General features: G+C 37.0%; 2 protein-coding genes across 5 annotated transcripts in view; both read left to right on the top strand.

The window, feature by feature from the left end:
- The first annotated feature begins 1,730 nt into the window (after positions 1-1,730).
- On the top strand, positions 1,731-11,061 carry gltpa (glycolipid transfer protein a). 2 transcript variants are annotated; one of them, XM_061986399.1, is made up of 5 exons: positions 1,731-2,041; positions 5,296-5,354; positions 5,448-5,581; positions 5,650-5,800; positions 10,276-11,061. In XM_061986399.1, the coding sequence occupies exons 1-5, from the start codon at positions 1,939-1,941 to the stop codon at positions 10,456-10,458; spliced, it is 630 nt and encodes a 209-aa protein (XP_061842383.1). In that variant the 5' UTR covers positions 1,731-1,938; the 3' UTR covers positions 10,459-11,061. The 2 variants fall into 2 exon arrangements, with proteins under 2 accessions (XP_061842383.1, XP_061842382.1); XM_061986398.1 differs by lacking the exon at positions 1,731-2,041 and adding an exon at positions 2,558-2,772.
- Positions 11,062-11,413: 352 nt separating this feature from the next.
- The window catches only part of trpv4 (transient receptor potential cation channel, subfamily V, member 4), a 38,799-nt gene continuing 33,068 nt past the window's right edge, over positions 11,414-17,144 (top strand). For all 3 annotated transcript variants that reach the window (XR_012050746.1, XM_061986391.1, XM_061986393.1), the window contains exons 1-2: positions 11,414-11,531; positions 15,235-15,315. Coding sequence is in view for 2 of the 3 variants with exons in the window: in XM_061986391.1 (XP_061842375.1) it covers positions 15,307-15,315 (9 nt within the window). In the remaining variant the exon portion in view is untranslated. The remainder of the gene's footprint in view (positions 11,532-15,234; positions 15,316-17,144) is intronic.

Raw genomic sequence — 17,144 nt, forward strand, 5'->3', positions numbered from 1 at the left:
CGCAAAAAATATATTTTTCCCAGCTGTGGTTTGTACTGCACTCAGTTGTTATACCATTTTCCACCACTTGTGGCAGTAATGACAATCTCAAACAAACAGAAGAAGTCTGGAGCTAAACTCTAAGAGAAGTTTCTTAGGTGCAAAAATCATTACTAAAGTGGTGTATTTTTATTTGCACTTTAATTTTATTGACAGTTTAGTTAAACATATTCAATAATAAATTAGTTTATGTAGTTTAGTAAAACATAAATGTATTTTTCATCGGTTATTCATGAGTCCCTTTTTATACAGGATATTTGGTTGGTATAGTATTTATTTTTCTAATCAGCCTGACCAAAGCCTAAGGTTTATGTGGGGAATTATTTGTGATTAACACATGGCATCATATCATTTGACAAGGTTGTGAACAGTAAGCAGGTTAGATTTAATTATTGAACACAATTAAAATCAAAAGTAAGATGACAAATACATTGTTAATATTTGAGCAGGCCCTGAGCCCCTATGTAGTGGAAAAGTTGGGCCCCGGGGTCAAAAAGGTTAAGAACCCCTGGTCTAAGGTACACAGAAAAAACTTAAATCTGTGATTTTTAAAATGAATTACGAGTTATATGTTACGGTTCAAACACCTGTCCCCTCTCACTCTGCTATGCGCTCCGTTGAGCGCGCCTCGGGACACGCCCACGGGCGTTCCTCTCCTGCGGCAGCCGCGCAGAGGCTGCAATCGTTCTGCAATCAACACACCTGACGCTGATGAGACTCCTGTCTTCATAAGCCAGCGCGTCCTGCGTTCCAGTGCCAGAACATAGCTACTTGTACCTGCACAGTAAGCCTAGCTTCCTTGCTCATGTGCTTCCTCGCTCTTTGTGTTTCCCCTCCGTTGTGCTCATTGTGTCTTGTCCTGTGTTGTCATCCAGCAGCCCTTCGTCATCCCCTGGTTTTGAGCTGTGTGTCTCGTCTCTCTGGATCCCCTCTGGACTCCCTGTTGCCTTCCTGGATCTCGACCTCACGCCTGCCTCCGGACAACGACTCCCCGCTCCAGCCCCTGACCTCCTGCCTGTCCCTGGACCTCCGAACCTGCCTTGCCCTTTCTGGACTTCTACACCGATCCCAATACGCACCTTCAACACCACCCGGTAACACTCCACATATAATCGCTACACATAGTCACACCGTATACATTTGGATTAGTCACACACGTCATTTATATATTTTAATAAACACGCTACAAGCTAACGACGTCCCTGCCTCCAGGCCGTTTCCTTCTCCCACTGTACCATTATATTATCCATGGAAAAATGCAAATAATCTGGATTAAATGTTTTAATTGTTTAACAGCCCTAAAAATACATATTGTATTGATTTTGAAAATATAATATTGGGCACTTGGCATAGCTGAGCATCAATATATCAACAGAACCATTTTTTGTATAATACTGTATATTCAAGTTCATGTCTATTAAAATGTACAGTTTTGTGTACTGTTTATATTGTCAATATCTGGTGGCACCCTAGAAATTCTCAAGACTGAAATAGGGCCACGTACAACATTTTGCTCAGGGCTACAATAGCCCAGACAACCAAAAGTGCTGACACATCACTTTATCAGCGGTAATACGCAATATAGTAAATAAACACGGTGGAAGCTGCTGTGTACTGTAGGCCTACCGTATACATCAACATGTGATGTGGGCCCACTCAAACTGTATGAATCATTCAAGCAGTAGAATTTGTAATGTGGTTTTCACAATAAGACTTGACTATTGTTGGTGTTATCAGTTGTCAGGTGAGTGTGTGTGCGCACGCGCCCGTGTGCGTGTGTGTGTGTGTCCGCTTTGACTGTGTGTCAGCCAGTCTACTGGAGGTCATTCTAAGTGTAACAGTCTGTCAGCATCACCTCTGAGTGGAGTCAAATACTGTTGAAGACAAGAAGAAGAAGCCATGGCTCTGCTACTGGAGCACCAGTTCCGGCCACTGCCAGCTGACAGACAAGTGGAAACCAGGCCTTTTCTTGAGGCTGTGTCATATCTTCCTCCTTTCTTTGGTGAGTAATGCCTCCTTGCAAACCTGTTGTGCAAAGTAGAGTATTATAACAAGTATGCTTTAATGTCTGAATATGAGAATAGTAATACTGTAATATCAAACATGCGTGCCATGTATTTTTTCCCCATTCAAGTGCCTCTGACCGGTGTAATAGCAATGAATTACATGTTTTCTAATTGCTTGTCAAGCCCTTTCTAAATAGACATGCTTTGATCTAATGCTAAACACTTTAGATCACCTACTTCACCAGACAGCCCCCCCATTGTTTTATCATGCATAATTTAATAGACTGCCCTGGATTTGAAGAAAATTGATTAGTACGGTGTTGTGTTCCGCTTGCCCATTCACCAGTGCCAGGGCATCTTTGTGCCACTTCATTCTGTATTAATATGCCAAAGGTTATTGCCATGTGAAACCTTTTAGAGGAACCAAATCTGATGTCCATATTAAACGCTTTTCTCCTTGTCCCCCATTGTTTTTTCCTGCCCTAGAAATCTCTTGGCCGTGACACATTACAGGCCCGCTCGGCCGTAAAATGATGATGTGACTGGCAATGCGTTGGACTTTCCCTTTTGTTTGGCAGCCCTTTTTGTGCTCTTGTCATGGCAAATTGCACATTTTTTACACGTTCCTTTGCCACGCGTCCACTTATAATATGGATCCTGTGCAGTAAAATGCCTCCAATGCAGAAGAAAAGAGATGTCATGAGCAGGAAGGGCCTGAAGTCTTTCCGTGGGTCAAGTGGAAGTCACGTGGGGTCCACATATCTCATTGTTCACTTTACTGACATCAAATACTCCCCCTGTCTAGTTGCCTAATTAAAAAAACACCTACTGATAATACTGTGCTAATGAGGCGGTCAAAACAGACAGTGAAGTAGAGGTTCTGTTTTTCCATTTAAAGTAATGCTTATTTAAAAAAAATGACCTCGCATTATAATGTAAAAAAAAAAAGGTGTCTCAGTCATCTAAATTTTACCCTAAAAATAAAAATGGTAACATTCATAACAGTAATGCACTGTAAAAAAAACATAGATTTTACAGCAAAAAAAAACCAAAAACAAAAAAAACCTGTCAGCTCAGTTAACATAAATTTACTGTAAAAATATAAGTGGTACTGTATTGTTTTCTATCTATAGTCATGTCCAGTAAAAATGACTGTAGAGCCATCCATCCATCCATCCATTTTCAACCGCTTGTCCCTCTCGGGATATTACAGTTAAAAAAAATAGCAGCTCAGACACCTTTATTTTACCCTCCAAAAATTGGTACCGTTTTTTGCTTCACAGTAATATACTGTAAAAACAACAGCCATAGAGCTTACGTTTAAAAAAACTGGCAACTGAGGAGCCAGAATTGTACCGTAAAAATCAAAGTGCTATAGTTTATCCATTTTCAGTAATACACTGTAAAAACAACAAGAGTAGATTTTAAGGTTAAAAAAAAATGGCAGCTCTTTTACCCTAAAAATAAAAGCTGTGAGTTTTTTTTGGTGTAAGTAATGCACTGTAAAAATGACGACCGTAGATTTTACGGTAAAAAAAATGGCTACCCAGTCACCAGAATTTTACCCTAAAAATAAAAGTGGTAATGCCTTTCCATTTACAGTTATACTCTGTAAAAATGATGACCATAGAGCAGGGGTGTCAAACTTGTTTTCATTGAGGGCCACATCGCAGTCATGGCTGCCATTAGAGGGCCGCTTTTAACAGAGAATCATTTACGAATTTGCCTATGCATTTTATTGTCAAATATATTTTTTTACGTACACTGTAAAAAAAGAAAACATCTGTATATTTCACATTAAAATTCAGGTCACCATTTTTTTAATGCAAAATCTACAGATGTTTTAAAACATTATATTACAGTAGATGGAAAACAGTACCCACTGTTTATTTACCATTTTAAAATGGTACCACAGTTATTCTACTGTAAAATACTGGCAGCTTAGTTGCCAGAATCTTACTGTAAAATTTAAGGTAGTTTGTTCAACATATTACTGTAAATAGAAAAACAGTACCACTGTTATTTTCTAATTCTGGCAACTGAGCTGCCAGTTTGTTACTGTAAAATAAACGTGGTATCATTTTTCCATTTACAGTAACAACAACCGTAGATTTTACAGTAAAAAGGGGTAGTCGGCAACTTTTTATAATAAAAACAGTGGTAGAGTTTTTTTAAATTTACAGTTTTCCATTGAATGTGCTGTAAACAAACATAGTAATTTTAACATAATATCTATTGTCCTTTTTACAGTGTACAATTTTACGGATAACTTGCTTTGAAACCATAAGTCAAGCAGATATTGATTTTTATTTTAACAAATAAAAATGTGTGGAAACTTTGGTAATGTATTATTTGTTGCAATATTGCATAATATTAACATTTTAAAATGTATGCAATTTCATGCAGTCCATCCATTTTTTTACCGCTTGTCCCTTTTGGGGTCGCGGGGGGTACCGGAGCCCATCTCAGCTGCACATGGGCGGAAGGCGGGTACACCCTGCACAAGTCGCCACCTCATCACAGAATTTCATGCAGTGCATATATATATATATATATATATTTTTTGTCAAAATGGAAAGAACAAGACATTTAGTACAAAAAGATCAGGTACTTCATTGATGCTTATTTTCATAGGCGTTCGCGGGCCATATACAATGATGTGACGGGCCAGATCTGGCCCCCGGGCCTTGAGTTTGACACCTGTGCCATAGAGGGTAATAATTAAGCTGGCAGTTCAGTCACAGTTCGTAAAACTGATTTTCCATTTAGAGTCATCCATCGCCACATCACGGTCCGAGTACTTTGGACCTAAATTAGGCATTTTCAAGTATATAAATGGATAAATAAACTAAAAATACCAATACTACATTAGTATTTACAATCTACTATGTATTCTTATAAGTTTGTATAATATATGGGTTTTTTCCACCTTAGGGCAAAAACCCTTTAATTCATACATCATTATTTGATCATTGATATACTACAATTTTACTTACTCAATGATTTTATTAGTGTTATTTTATTATTTGTATTAGTATTATAGCATTTTACACTTTGTCAACTCCTTTCTCTCCCATTATAAAATGGTAACATTAAAACAAAGGAAGTAAACTATCAGTGAATGACTAGTTATAGAAAAAGAGTAGAATTCATTTGTTAAGCATGTTCAAAATAAATAAAACAATGATCCTGAACAATTATCTATCTATCATACAAGCTCTCTAAAGTTATGGATCAAATGTGTTCCCAGACTGCCTTGGCCCGACAATCTTTGCTCCCATCAAAGCCGACATATTAGGGAATGTTACAGTAAGTGCCGCTATACACTTTTCTCGTATGGATTGACATTTCTTTTGAAGTTTGAAAGACTTCCTGTGTTGTGTTAAAACGTATGTTCTTTAGAAAATCAAGGCGGTCTATGACACCAATCCAGGACGCTTCAGGACCCTTCAGCAAATCCTGGAGGTGGAGAAGGACATGCATGGATCGCAGTGGCCCAACGTCGGAGCCACATTGGCACTCATGTGGCTGAAAAGGTTTTAGAAAGGTCTATTTTGATGGTTTGAATGAAGTCTGTACTCATGATCCCCTCGCCTGTGCCAAGGGGTCTTCGCTTTATCCAAGTGTTCCTGCAGAGCCTGCTTGATGGTGAAAAAGATGAAAACAACCCAAACCTCATTCGAGCCAACGTGACCAAAGCGTATGAGTTGACTCTGAAGCGATACCACAGCTGGTGGGTTCAGCAGCTTTTCAGGGTGAGTTCCCACACTTTATAATGATACAAATAATATAAAAATGGATCTAATCACTGACCAAACACTGATTATACTTGGTATCGTTACTGTCGATATTTGTATCAATCCGGTTAGTATTGTATCCTCCTACGGTGTGTAGTGTAGCATGTTTAGCTATTCCTCATGCTCCAGTGATAATGATACTTGTAAGAAACGTCGTTAATTTGCCCATACATAGGCGAGGATTGCGCACTTAGAAGTGGCTTCGCACTGTGGAGGGTTGTTGCTAGCGAAGACGCTACATTCCCTTGAGGACACGTCGTTTGCTTGTCGCCGTCAAATTTGCGGAACACAATTAGAATGTGTCATCAACAGCATTATCACTATATGACGGTTGTATCAAAAGCTGTTTTAGATATTCACAAAATATATTTTTGTCATTATTGTTGTTGTCCGTTTATCTGTGTTGGCCCTGCGATGAGCTGGCGACTTGTCCAGGGTGTACACCGCCTTCCGTCCGAATGCAGCTGAGATAGGCTCCAGCACCCCCCCCCCCGCGACCCCAAATGGGACAACCGGTAGAAAATGGATGGATGGATGGATATTTTTGTCATTATTGTTGTTGTTCGTCTATCTGTGTTGGCCCTGCTAAGAGCTGGCGACTTGTCCAGGGTGTACCCTGCCTTCCGTCCGAATGCAGCTGAGATAGGCTCCAGCACCTCCCCCCCCGTGACCCCAAAAGGGACAACCGGTAGAAAATGGATGGATGGATGTTTACAAACTTAGACATTTTGTTCAGTTATTTTTCACTATTACCGTATTTTCCGGACTATAAGTCGCAGTTTTTTTCATAGTTTGGCCGCCGGGGGTGCAACTTATACTCAGGTGCGACTTATGTGTGAAATTATTAACACATTACTGTAAAATATCAAATAATATTATTTAGCTCATTCACGTAAGAGACTAGACGTATAAGATTTCATGGGATTTAGCGATTAGGAGTGACAGATTGTTTGGTAAACGTATAGCATGTTCTATATGTTATAGTTATTTGAATGACTCTTACCATAGTATGTTACGTTAACATACCAGGCACGTTCTCAGTTGGTTATTTATGCGTCATATAACGTACACTTATTCAGCCTGTTGTTCACTATTCTTTATTTATTTTAAATTGTCTTTCAAATGTCTATTGTTGGTGTTGGGTTTTATCAAATACATTTCTCCAAAAAATGCGACTTATACTCCAGTGCGACTTATATGTTTTTTTCCTTCTTTATTATGCATTTTCGGCCGGTGCGACTTATACTCCGGAGCGACTTATAGTCCGAAAAATACGGTAACTTTATTATACATTTTGAATGTAATAAAAGGGAATAAAGAAATGATATACTGTGGAGGGCTGTTGCTAGCGAAGACGCTACATTACACTGAGGACACGTCGTTTGCTTGTCGTCGTCAAATTTGCGGAACGCAGCTAGAATGTGTCGTCAACAGCATTATCACGATATGACGGTAGTACCAAAAGCTGTTTTTGATTTTCACAAAACAGATTTTTGTCGTTGTGGTTTACAAAGTTAGACATCTTGTTCAGTTACTTTTCACTATTAACTTTATTATACATTTTGAATGTAATAAAAGGGAATAAAGACATTATATAGTTTATATTGTTACACGGCCATCCTGTGTTTTTGTCGGATTACAGTTGTGATCAAAACTGGAATCATTAAAGGACCCTAAAAATGTTAAGTATGAACATTGTTGTGACCAATACTGCCCTGTAATTACTTGATATTGGATCGATATCTAAATTTGTAGTATAGCCCAAAACTAATGTAAAATATCCAAACCAGAGTAGAAAAAGTGCGTATTACTTCATAACAGATGTGTAGATGGAGCCGTGTTACAACAGAAAGTAACTACCGTATTTTTCGGAGTATAAGTCGCTCCGGAGTATAAGTCGCACCGGCCGAAAATGCATAATAAAGAAGGAAAAAAACATGTATAAGTCGCACTGGAGTATAAGTCGCATTTTTTTGATAAAACCCAACACCAAGAATAGACATTTGAAAGGCAATTTAAAATAAATAAAGAATAGTGAACAACAGGCTGAATAAGTGTGCGTTATATGACGCATAAATAACCAACTGAGAACGTGCCTGGTATGTTAACATAACATATTATGGTAAGAGTCATTCAAATAATTATAACATATAGAACATGCTATACGTTTACCAAACAATCTGTCACTCCTAATCACTAAATCCGATGAAATCGTATGCGTCTAGTCTCTTACGTGAATGAGCTAAATAATATTATTTGATATTTTATGGTAATGTGTTAATAATTTCACACATAAGTCGCTCCTGAGTATAAGTCGCACTCCCGGCCAAACTATGAAAAAAACTGCGACTTATAGTCAGAAAAATACGGTAATTGTTAACAGTAAATTATCAAGGAGATTATAAATAGCTTTGAGAGAATGATACAACCGAAAATGAGGGAATATGTTACCACATACATCGGCAGCTAAATTAGGAGCCTTTGTAATATGTTTCGAAATTGTTCTATAATCATTTATATACTGAATAATAAATCGTGATGTATATCATTATTGCAGGAGAATGCAATAAGTATTACGGCAGGGGTCACCAACCTTTTTGAAACCAAGAGCTACTTCTTGGGTACTGATTAATGCGAAGGGCTACCAGTTTCCATCCATCCATTTTCTACCGCTTATTCCCTTTGGGGTCGCGGGGGGCGCTGGAGCCTATTTCAGCTACAATCGGACGGAAGGCGGGGTACACCCTGGACAAGTCGCCACCTCATCGCAGGGGCTACTAGTTTGATACACACTTAAATAAATTGCCAGAGATAGCCAATTTGCTCAATTTACCTTTAACTCTATGTTATTATTCATAATTAATTATATTTATCTTTGTGGAAACACTGATCATCTTAATGATTTCTCACAATAAATATATATAGAAACAGATAAATATCAATATGCAACACTTTATTTTTATATTTTCTCTAAGTGCACATTTTTCAAATTGAACATTTTCAAATGATCACTTCTAAGACAGTCTTGTGAAATCACAATATCCCATTTTAACTAGCTAGCCACTAACATTTTTTAACAAATCATGAATTACTTTGCACCATGTTTGTACAAATAATAACTCATGTAAAATACAAAAGTCAACTCTCAAATTTTTAAATAAATCATGTCACACTTTGAACTGGACACCAAATCTGTTATCTGTTTCTTTGTCAGTTAGTGAAGACCAAGTCTTTAAAATATTTTCTTGGATTTTCAAATTCTATTTTAGTTTTGTCTCTCTTAGAATTAAAAATGTCGAGCAAAGCGAGACCAGCTTGCTAGTAAATAAATACAATTTTAAAAATAGAGGCAGCTCACTGGTAAGTGCTGCTATTTGAGCTATTTTTAGAACAGGCCAGCGAGCTACTCATCTGGTCCTTACGGGCGACCTGGTGCCCGCGGGCACCGCGTTGGTGACCCCTGTATTACGGTATAGATTTCAGGCCACATCGCCCATCCCTATAATATTACATGCATTTTATGCAAAATTATTTAACAATGGAAATAATTGGAAACATAAACCATGTTTTTTTTAGTACAGTTGTCCTTTACCACACCGTGCTTTAAATATTGTGGCTTTCCCACATTGTTGATTTTTTTTAAGCAGATTCTACAGCATTTTTGCCCTAAAATATGCATTTTTAAGCTAACAAATGGGTAAAAAAAACAAAAAGCACAAACACGACAGTAGTATTGGCCACTGGATTTGACCAAACCTATTTGGTCACGCTCTTTAGTATCATGGCCACTGATTGGCTCAGCCTCAGACAGCATGAATATATTGGATTAAAGAGAGTGTAATTTCATGTCTATGGGGCTCTTATAATGTTGAAAAATGTATTTAGAAGGTCGTAAACATCCATCCATCCATTTTCTACCGCTTGTCCCTTTCGGGGTCGCGGTTGTTGCTGGAGCCTATCTCAGCTGCATTCGGGCGAAAGGCGGCGTACACCATGGACAAGTCACCACCTCATCACAGGGCAAGGTCGTAAACAGTTTTTTTATATTCAAGCTATGAAAATATTTGATTTATAATTAATGATTCCTACTTCGAATAAATTTAATAATTGCGGTCATGTCTGGAACTAAATAACAGAGATAAACGAGAGATAAATAAAAAAGACAACATTTGACGCCATGTATCGGTCTACAAATACTTTTGAATTAATCAAAACAGGAATACTGCATAAACCTGTTTATAATTTCTACATATCAAATGCCATCCAATAGTTTTGTGCAACCTTTTCAATTAAAGTTGACATTCTACACTTCAATCACATGATGATTATTGTATTTTTAGATCTACTGTGGCGGTGTTTAAAGTCAAACCCATATGGAAAATGAATAGAGGGTCTGTTGTAGTGTTGCTGAATTTACCTTATTTTGCTTTTAGGCAGCTCTCTTTGCCGCTCCGTACAAGTCGGACTTCCTGAAGGCGCTCTCCAAAGGCCGGGATGTCAAGGAAGAAGAATGTCTGGAGAAAGTAAAAAAATTCCTGATCAACTTCTCTGCCACAGTCAATGTTATTTATGAGCTGTATAACAAAATGAACGCTGATCTTGACTGCAGAGTGTGACTGCAGGCGAGGAAAGCACATTTGTGCAATATCTAATAATATATCTCATTATTAATGCATTGATATTATTTTTGCAATATGCAAAATGGCCCCCGGGCCGCGCTTTCACACCCTTGCTCTAAACTGACCCATGTGCTCAACTAAAGTTTTGCAAATGTATATATTGTACTCCTGCAAAATCACTCACTGTATACATTAAGACCAAATACATTCTATCATACTGAAATTGCCTGTGCAGAACAAATCAGAACGACATGCAGTATGAGATAGATGTTTTGATATATTAATTAGGTTTCATCATCCGCTTTTACCAACGATTTATATATTACACCAGGCTGCTGAATGAGTAGACAGTTAAGTGTGTGCATCAATATGTGTTTCAAAATATTGTAACTACTAAGTTTTGTCTTATACAAGTGACTATATCGACTGATACTGTATGATAGCTAATAAATGAGAGAATACACCATGTGTTAAGCATGCACACATCTGTTCAAAGTCTTCTTGATATGTCCCGGAAGTAGTAAGTGAGCAAGGCACTTTTTTAAGATGTTGATGAAATTTTTACTTTTATAGTGTTTTATTTGGTTTTAGCTGAGCTATTTATTGAGTCAATCTTATTTGTTTTTATAGTGGTTATTATTTTAATCCAGTTCATTTTCTTTTATCCACATATTTTTATTTCATTTTAGGTTTTTGTTTCTGTGCCTTTTATTATGTTTTTTATTCATCATTTTGTACATTACTTTGATCCATTAGAATTTTTAAAAAGTGCTCCACAAATAAAGTTGGATTGGGTTGGATCTCTGTTCAGAGTCGCCATCCAGCGGTCATTTATGGTACCGCATCTCTAACTTCCTCGTTCGCTGGAATTTAAGAGGCAAGTTAGAGAGAATTCACTCCGCCCTAAATCACCGAAAGAACTGTTCAGATGGACTTTTCCATCGTTTGGGGCGTTTTTTCTTTTAGCAGAAACACTTTCTTTCAACTGAAGAATTTTACCTTTGGAAAGGTCAACACTGTGGAGAGTGGCAAAGAAGAACCGGGGAGATTAAGAAATACAACAGATTAAGGTAAAGTGTACATTTTCCTCTTTGCTCTTATTAATACGATCAACTATATATAAACTTGATTTTAGTTACCGATATAAAAATCATAATTCATAATTTCCAGTTTGCTATTGTTTACAATTGACATGTGATTTAAAATCAAAATGTGTTATTTAACATTAAACTGTAATCTGGCATTATTATGAGTTACTGAGATATCACATCACTAGAGCATGAAATGTTGAAGTGTTCCTGTCAAAATGTCACTAATAGGGACAAAATTATTATTTTTTTTAATTTAGAAAGCTGGAGCAAAACGTGCTGCTTATTACTTAATCTTTTGTAAAAAGTTTATCATCATCATCATCTGTGTCTGTTCACTGTGATATGTGAAATGAAGTGTAATGGCATGATGTGTGAGTCATGGCCAGGGGAGTAGCACCAATATCTGGGCCCCCCATACACACCCACTTAATATGTTTACAAGCACTAAAAAAACAAATTGTGGCATTGATTTGGTTGAAACCAGTTTTTTTTAGACACATGTAAAACCTTAAATAGGTTTTTGACTTATTAAAGATGGATTAACCACCTAAATCAGGGGTCCCCAATTTTTTTGACTCGGGGGCTGCATTGGGTTAAAAAAAAATTGGCCGGGGCAAGGGACAAGCGGTACAAAATGTATGTATGTGTGTATATATATATATATATATATATATATATATACACACCTGTGTATATATATATATATATATATATATATATATATATATATATATACACACACACACCGTATTTTTCGGAGTATAAGTCGCATTTTTGGGGGAAATTTATTTGATAAAAGCCAACACCAAGAATAGACATTTGAAAGGCAATTTAAAATAAATAAAGAATAGTGAACAACAGGCTGAATAAGTGTACGTTATATGACGCATAAATAACCAACTGAGAACGTGCCTGGTATGTTAACGTAACATATTATGGTAAGAGTCATTCAAATAACTATAACATATAGAACATGCTATACGTTTACCAAACAATCTGTCACTCCTAATCGCTAAATCCCATGAAATCTTATACGTCTAGTCTCTTACGTGAAAGAGCTAAATAATATTATTTGATATTTTACGATAATGTGTTAATAATTTCACACATCAGTCGCTCCTGAGTATAAGTCGCACCCCCGGCCAAACTATGAAAAAAACTGTGACTTATAGTCCAAAAAATACGGTATATATAGAAAGAACAATTAAAAAAAATTATGATTAAAAAAAATAATAATAAAGAATTATCTGGCGGGCGTATCCGGCCCGCGGGCCGTAGTTTGGGGACCACTGACCTACATAATAATTTATAATAAATACTATGTTTTTTTTTACATATACCGTACAGGCCAAAAGTTTGGACACTCCTTCTCATTTCAATGCATTTTCTTTATTTTCATGACTATTGTAGATTGTCACTGAGGGCACCAAAACTATGACACCCGTGAAGTTAAACCATTTCAGTTGACTACCTGTTCAAGCTCATCGAGAGAATGCCAAGAGTGTGCAAAGCAGTAATCAGAGCAAAGGGTGGCTATTTTGAAGAAACTAGAATATAAAACATGTTTTCAGTTATTTCACCTTTTTTGTTAAGTACATAACTCCACATGTGTTCATTCGTCGTTTTGATGCCTTCAGTGACAATCTACAATGTAAATAGTCATGAAAATAAAGAAAACGCATTGAATGAGGTGTGTCCAAACTTTTGGCCTGTACTGTAGATGCCAACAAATCCAATATAAAGATGCCAGAATATGAATTTAAATAATCATATAATCTGTCAGTAGTCACTTAATTATGATTATACAATAAATCTGTCAAGTTTTTCTGTATTTCTTGTACAGTAGAGACGATCTGAATGACATAGTATTATCAGGAATTGTGCATATCATTCACAATCCCTATGTAAGACAAGAACACATGTTTTTCTTTTTTTATGCATTCTAAGTCATAAAATATGGCCAGAAAGAGGTGGCTAACAATGCAGCTAATGTGAGTACACCAATTGGCCTATAAAGCCCTCCAAAGAAACATCTGAAAACCGCCAATAATACTCAATTTACATTAGCGATATTGTTATTATAAGTGCTAACAAAGACAATCTATCTTTAGTGGCAAACTAACTAGCTTATGCAGCTATATTGACATGTTGAGCCAGTAAGAATATGCGCCGCCTCTGAGCTGGTGAAAGTTAATTTGAGATCCTAAGTCATACCCCTCACTTGTAAAGGGGAAGGATGTCGTCATAAACCGAGAAGTTGGTCAATTTTGACATTCAACTTAAACCCAGTGACGGCAAGAAAAACAAGTCAAAGCCTCTAGTTTGAGGCACTTTTTGTTAATCCTTCAGGAGGATTATGATTATTTCTTCATCTACACGGGAAGATATAAACATCCCATTAGTCGTCATCCCAATGAGAGCAGACATTGTACAGTAAGGGATTGTTTTATGTTCGTAGTTTGTATATCTTGTTTAGCACTAAGTAATACTGCTCCTTGATGCTTAGTGTTGGTTGTTAAAGGGAAAACGGAAGTTGCGACGCGTCTGTGAAATGATTACACCGCCGTATACATAAAATAAGCAAAATACGTAAATATACATCGTTATTATGAATGTGCCTTTAACCACATTACACATTTACTTACATTATGTATATAAAACAATGATGGAGGCTTTTAGATGTTTTTAGAGCGCTTTATAGGCGCAATAGGGCGACTCACATTAGCTCCATTTTTGGCTGACTTTAGCTAGAGCTTATTTATGAGTTAGAATGCAAAAAAAAAAAAAGAAAACTTGTGCATATTTTACATAAGGATTGTGAATGATAGACACACACAAAAAAAAAACGCAATTCCCTTTTAATTGAGAGTCTGTGAACGCACCACATCATGGGCATTGCGACGCAAAAAAACACTTGTACTTAACTTTCTCCTATGCTGCAACAGATAGTTATTATATTTTAACCTTCCACCTTTACCTCATCATTGTTCCAAAATGCTTAAGCTTTAATGGCGTTATGACTTCCGTGTTGAGTGAGGCGTTTGCCGCCCTCTCAGTGGAACAAACCATTTTGTATTTTTGATAGGGGTGAAGGTAGTCTTTGACGTTCTTTATTCGGATTAAACAACCTTATTATTGAACTTTCACGGCTACATTAATTTTAAATAATAACTGTTTTATAAATCACACATTTAAATGGCAGAAAATAAAATCTTCCAACTTCACAAAAAGTACAACACCCCCATTTACCCTTACAATGGTAATGGCTCTTTATCAACCTCCCCCCTCTCCGTCCCGCTAGTGTTTGTCTTGCTCCTTCTCAGGGCTTAGATTAGATTGAAATGACAGGAGCCAACACAGGATTTGAGAGGATGCTTTGAAGGGCGACATGTTGTATAAACGCCCCTGTGTTTATGTTCCCACCGTGGCTGGGAAATGAGAGATTATTCCATGTATAGAGTAAATCCCTTAAAAGTACATGTGGCGTGATTTTGCCTGCTGGTCCACCTGACCAATAACAGAGCAGACACAAGAGTCACCTTATTTCTTTTGGCGCCACCTTTCTGTTTTCCACTTTTCCAGACTTCAGAAAACAGCTCTTTTTATGTTGCTCAGACGTGTCTTAAAACGTAAACTCCAATAATTAGCCTGGTGGTTAACTCCTATTTTTTTTTATTTTTAGGTTGCCCACATGCTTCAGCATCATTTCCAGTCCGCCTGAAGAGGAATTTGGCGCACAGTCGTGATAAAAGGGATGAATGAGGTACAAAAGCCTTAAAGGGGAACTGCACTTTTTTAAAATTTTGCATATCGTTCACAATCATTATGAGAGAAAAGGTCACATATGTCTTTTTTTTTAGGATTTTAATGTTGATAAAGACGCTTGGATGATGCGGCTAATGGAGTCACACAAGTCACAAAGCCTCTAAAACAGGGGTGTCAAACTCATTTAAGATCGGGGGCCACATGGAGAAAAATCTACTCCCAAGTGGGCCGGACTTGTAAAATCATAAATAAATGATAAATGGGTTATACTTGTATAGCGCTTTTCTACCTTCAAGGTACTCAAAGCGCTTTGACACTATTTCCACATTCACCCATTCACACACACATTCACACACTGATGGCGGGAGCTGCCATGCAAGGCGCTCATGGCACGATAACTTCAAAATAAAGACAACTTCAGATGGTTTTCTTTGTATAAAAATAGAACAAGCACATTCTGTACAAATGTAGAAATTATAATGTTTTTTTTGTTTTTTTTACACTTACATGTTGCGGTTAATAGTATTCGGTTTGTGTACCTTCCGTTCATTCTATTTCCAATTCTGAAACGTAAATCAAAAAACAAAGTTAGGGCCGTTTTTCGATTTTTACTATATATGGCAGATTTGAAAACAAACAAAAAAGGGTTAATTTTCATTAAAATATTTCCATAAAATTGGATTTTGTGCTGTTTTCCTTTTATGTATTTTTATTTTTCCAGAGAAACACAAACATCAAAAATATGTTCATCCAAAATTTAAAAAATGCGTGGTTATCTTTGTGATGATCAATTGAATCGGAAACAGTATTTTAGCTTTTCCTTTGCGTTCAGCATGTTTTTACCATAACGATAACATCTTTGTTCAGCAGGAGTCCTACTGTAAAAAACTGTCATTAAATAGAAATAAAAATCGAAAAAATGGCCCGAAATGTGTTTTTTGATTTGCATTTAAGAATTGGAAATAAAATAGTTTTTTTTTTACACTTACACATTGCAGTTAATAGTCCATCCATCCATCCATTTTCAACCGCTTGTCCCTTTTGGGGTCGCGGGGGGGAACCCACGCAGTCACAGGGAGAACATGCAAACTCCACACAGAAAGATCCCGAGCCTGGGATTGAACTCAGAACTACTACTGTGAGGCACATGCACTAACCCCTGTCCCACCGTGCTGCCTCGCGGTTAATAGTCTTCTATCTTTATTTGTCGTTATTTATATTTTTTTAATAAATTATGCGATAATGTTCATCAGTCAACTCATTGGTGTTAACTTTCAATCCATCAAGATACAAAAATATCAAAATCAAATTACAGGATGTTATTCATGTAGTTTGCTCATTTTCCTCGACTGGTGCACTAACATCATGTGGTTTATTTTTTGTATGTAGGATAATCTACAAAGATACAATGGATTGCTATTGCGACATCACATTTAGAACACCAGTTTTTTTCATTCAAAAATTTCGGCTAATTTTTATACTTTACAAACTCATCCCGCGGGCCGGATAAAACCTGTTTGCGGGCCGGATCGTACGTTGGCCACCCCTGCTCTAAAAAAACTTCAAACCCCCCCATCAATGTTTTATATACACACTGCAAGTCTGTATATAATGTGGTAACACACATGTTCGTAACAATATGTAATATGCACAATATTTACCGTATCCTGATCATTATAATCATTGCCGGGAGTGATTTCTTCCGCTCATTTATTTCCGTTTCCATAGCAGCCCAATTCCGATTCGGTAAGAGACAACGAAGACGACTATTTTTTGAAAAATGAGGATTCCCAACCTTATATTTTTGAAGCTGAATATGCGGAGGAT

Source organism: Nerophis lumbriciformis, linkage group LG12 (genome assembly GCF_033978685.3).
Source record: "Nerophis lumbriciformis linkage group LG12, RoL_Nlum_v2.1, whole genome shotgun sequence".
Lineage (NCBI taxonomy): Eukaryota > Metazoa > Chordata > Actinopteri > Syngnathiformes > Syngnathidae > Nerophis > Nerophis lumbriciformis.

Coding starts and splice junctions, on each gene's coding strand:
- gltpa (XM_061986398.1), top strand. CDS start 2,643: ATGGCAAATTGCACATTTTTTACACGTTCCTTTGCCACGCGTCCACTT. Junction 5,355..5,447: donor ACATATTAGGGAATGTTACA/GTAAGTGCCGCT, acceptor TATGTTCTTTAG/AAAATCAAGGCGGTCTATGA. Junction 5,801..10,275: donor GGGTTCAGCAGCTTTTCAGG/GTGAGTTCCCAC, acceptor TTTTGCTTTTAG/GCAGCTCTCTTTGCCGCTCC.